Source organism: Triticum urartu, chromosome 2A (genome assembly GCF_056163025.1).
Source record: "Triticum urartu cultivar PI428250 chromosome 2A, HENAU_Tu73, whole genome shotgun sequence".
Classification (NCBI taxonomy): Eukaryota; Viridiplantae; Streptophyta; class Magnoliopsida; order Poales; family Poaceae; genus Triticum; species Triticum urartu.
The window spans coordinates 561,549,730-561,552,793 of record NC_141874.1 but is presented as its reverse complement, the minus strand read 5'-3'; the positions used below and the strand labels follow the sequence as shown (position 1 = coordinate 561,552,793).

General features: G+C 49.0%; 1 protein-coding gene across 1 annotated transcript; it reads left to right on the top strand.

Annotated features, from left to right (window-relative positions):
• The first annotated feature begins 395 nt into the window (after positions 1–395).
• LOC125538733 (protein-L-isoaspartate O-methyltransferase) lies at positions 396–2,781 on the top strand. The gene is made up of 4 exons (XM_048702007.2): positions 396–723; positions 1,531–1,801; positions 1,949–2,113; positions 2,305–2,781. The coding sequence occupies exons 1-4, from the start codon at positions 580–582 to the stop codon at positions 2,553–2,555; spliced, it is 831 nt and encodes a 276-aa protein (XP_048557964.1). The 5' UTR covers positions 396–579; the 3' UTR covers positions 2,556–2,781.
• Positions 2,782–3,064: the final 283 nt, after the last annotated feature.

Genomic DNA, 3,064 nt, shown 5'->3' with positions numbered 1-3,064 from the left:
CGAGGAAGCAGTGACCACCTGCAAAAAAGCATCCATCACGACGATGTCCGCCAGATCTAATCGGCGATGCCTCGGACGATTCGACGGGACAGAGGTCTGTCGGCTGCTTACCAGGGCGGTGGCCTCTTATCAGAGCGGGATCCCCGCAGGAAAAAGCAGACGAAAAGGGAGGAAGTGGGATGCGGGACGAGGGAGGAAGAGCACGGCGGATGCGGGACGAGGAAGGAAGAAGACGGGAGATGCAGGATGAGGAAGAGGAACGGGAAAATAGTGACTCGAGAAAGAGGAACGGAGAAACAGCAAACATGTACTAAAAAGGCCGGCCCAAATCAGACGAAGGGGTATACGGCTCGTCGACAGTTTGACGCAAAATGCGTCAAATAGGATATTCCCCCACGAAGCTCCGCCGTTGGGTCTCTGGATGCGTGCGGTGCAGCCACGCTAGGACTAGAAAGAACGGCGGCGCGACCACCTGTCGAGACGAGGCTCCCCTGCATCGCCACGGCGGGCCGAGCTTCCCACACCTGTTCGCCTCGCCCCCCTTACCCCTCTTATAGCCGAACTCCACGCGCCAGCGCCATGTCCCTCGCCGCCGCAGCCTCCCCGTCGTGCCGCTTCCTGTCGCCCTCCACGGCCGCCCGCCGCCGGTTCCTCCACCACCTCCTCGCCGCGCCCCCGAGGCCGCCGCAGCTTCGTCGCTGCTCCCCGTACCACTGGATGGCGGTACGTAGCAGCACACGTGACGCCCTACCCTTCTCCTTCCCCTTTTTTGTTTGTTGTACTGCCATCCTGCATAACTGTTTGACGATTGCCGCGGCAAATTGGATGATTAATTAACCTGCACCCTCGAGTTTAAGCCGATTCAGGATATCTTAGTTGCGCGTTTGGACTCGAGAGAGATTTGGAAATCGGGAGGGCTAGCCCTAGGCTCTAGCTGATCGGTGGATTTTAGTCTTGTATAGCTCTAAAGGAGAGCGATTATGATTTTGAGGGCTGGAGAGCACAAGAGTATGATGGTGAACTTGGCTTCTAGCAGGTCCAGCTATGAGTGAAGCCATGCTACTGATCTTTTTTACCGGTTGGTGCTGAAAATTCAATAGTGTTAAGCTATCTTGTGCAAGCGTGGCACCTTGAGTGTGATAATATAGGTTAAATCTGAACCTAACTATGCTGTGAAGGTAGCTTATCTGTTGCAGAAACTGGGAATTATGTGCCCACAAACATTTTATTTTGGAAAGGGCAGTTTACTCCTAACAAATGCGACAATGTTATGCGATATCAATGTAATGAAATCTGCGATCATCATATATTTTTGGCACACTGTGAATGTTTTAGTGAAGCACATAGTCGTTGCTGCTCAGTGACGGCAAGCACTGGAGTTTACCTATGAGGGCTACTCCCTCCATTTCAAATTACTCGTCGTAGAAATGGATGTATCTAGAACTAAAATACATCTAGATACATCCGTACCCGTGACAAGTAATTCGGAACGGAGGGAGTACATCTCAGCATCTGTTGTTTAACTTGCAGCAATTTTGGACTGAAGGATCACTGGAGAAGAACAACGCTCTGGTTGAATACCTGAAACAGTATGGTGTTGTTCGAACAGATAAAGTGGCAGAAGTTATGGAAACTATCGATCGAGCCCTATTTGTACCAGAGGGCTTTACCCCTTACATTGACAGTCCTATGCCTATTGGTTACAATGCAACGATATCTGCTCCTCACATGCATGCAACCTGCTTAGAACTTTTGAAGGATCATTTACAGCCAGGCATGCATGCTCTAGATGTTGGATCAGGTTTGTTGCTGACTGCCTGATACGCTGTCACTCTGTTTAGTGCCTTCAGATGATACACCTGTATCTGTATAAATAAATAACTTTATCAATATCCAACTGACATTTTTGTCTCAAACTACTGCCATCTTCATCCATTTCCTATCACAGGCAGTGGCTACTTGACAGCTTGTTTTGCAATGATGGTCGGACCAGAAGGTCGCGCAGTGGGGATTGAACACATTCCTGAGCTTGTTGCTGCTTCAACTGAAAATGTTGAACGGAGTGCTGCAGCAGCACTACTGAAGGATGGTTCACTTTCTCTTCATGTTTCAGGTATGCTAGTTGGTACTATGGTGTGTTGAGCCATTCAATACATCAATGAAATTTTAATTTCCGCTGGTCGTTTTATAGCCTCAAAACGTCAAGCCGATATGATATGCATACTATGATAAAGCAAATATTTCTATGGAAGTCCAAAACATCTGGAGCTCAAAGTTGTCTTGTTGCAATTCACAAAACCACAGATGGAAGGCTCGGCTGGCCGGATGTGGCGCCATACGATGCTATTCATGTGGGCGCAGCGGCACCCGAGATCCCTAGGCCGCTGCTAGAACAGCTGAAGCCTGGCGGGCGGATGGTCATACCCGTCGGCACATACTCTCAGGACCTGCAGGTGATCGACAAGAGCTCCGACGGATCCATCAGCACCCGCAACGATGCCTCTGTTCGCTACGTCCCTCTCACCAGCCGCTCTGCTCAGCTGCAGGACAGCTGAGATCCTTTGCTCTGGATCTCAAAATGTGTGTGTATATATGTGAGTGCCTATGATCTTTGTCCACCAATGTGGCGTCTGATGTTTAGATGGTTTGGTTTTGTATAAAATGCTTACTGCTGGTTGATGTTGCGTAGAATATGTGAATACGTGTTGTGTGTGGTAAGTTCGGAAATCGCTAGCGTTTGTGTGACCTTTTTATGGCATGATTTGTCGCGGTTTAAGTTCAGTTCAGGTGCAATTTCTCAACTTTGAGATAAAGATGCAGCATTATCCTCTCAACTTCATGCCCTCTCATCATCTTTATCCGACCATTGTCCCCTTTTGCTTGCTAACGATGATGGGCCCAAGAGACCAAGTCCTTCCACCTCAAAAACTACCCGATCAAAATGCCGGGCTTCCAACAGGTGGTCAGTGATGCTTGGGAGGAAACAAGGCATGTTGAGCCCTACAAAGGCTCTTCCACAAGCTTAAAGAAGACAAGCCAAAAATTCTGTGTTTGGAGCAAGACC

Coding starts and splice junctions, on each gene's coding strand:
- LOC125538733 (XM_048702007.2), top strand. CDS start 580: ATGTCCCTCGCCGCCGCAGCCTCCCCGTCGTGCCGCTTCCTGTCGCCC. Junction 1,802..1,948: donor TGCTCTAGATGTTGGATCAG/GTTTGTTGCTGA, acceptor TTCCTATCACAG/GCAGTGGCTACTTGACAGCT. Junction 2,114..2,304: donor ACTTTCTCTTCATGTTTCAG/GTATGCTAGTTG, acceptor ACAAAACCACAG/ATGGAAGGCTCGGCTGGCCG.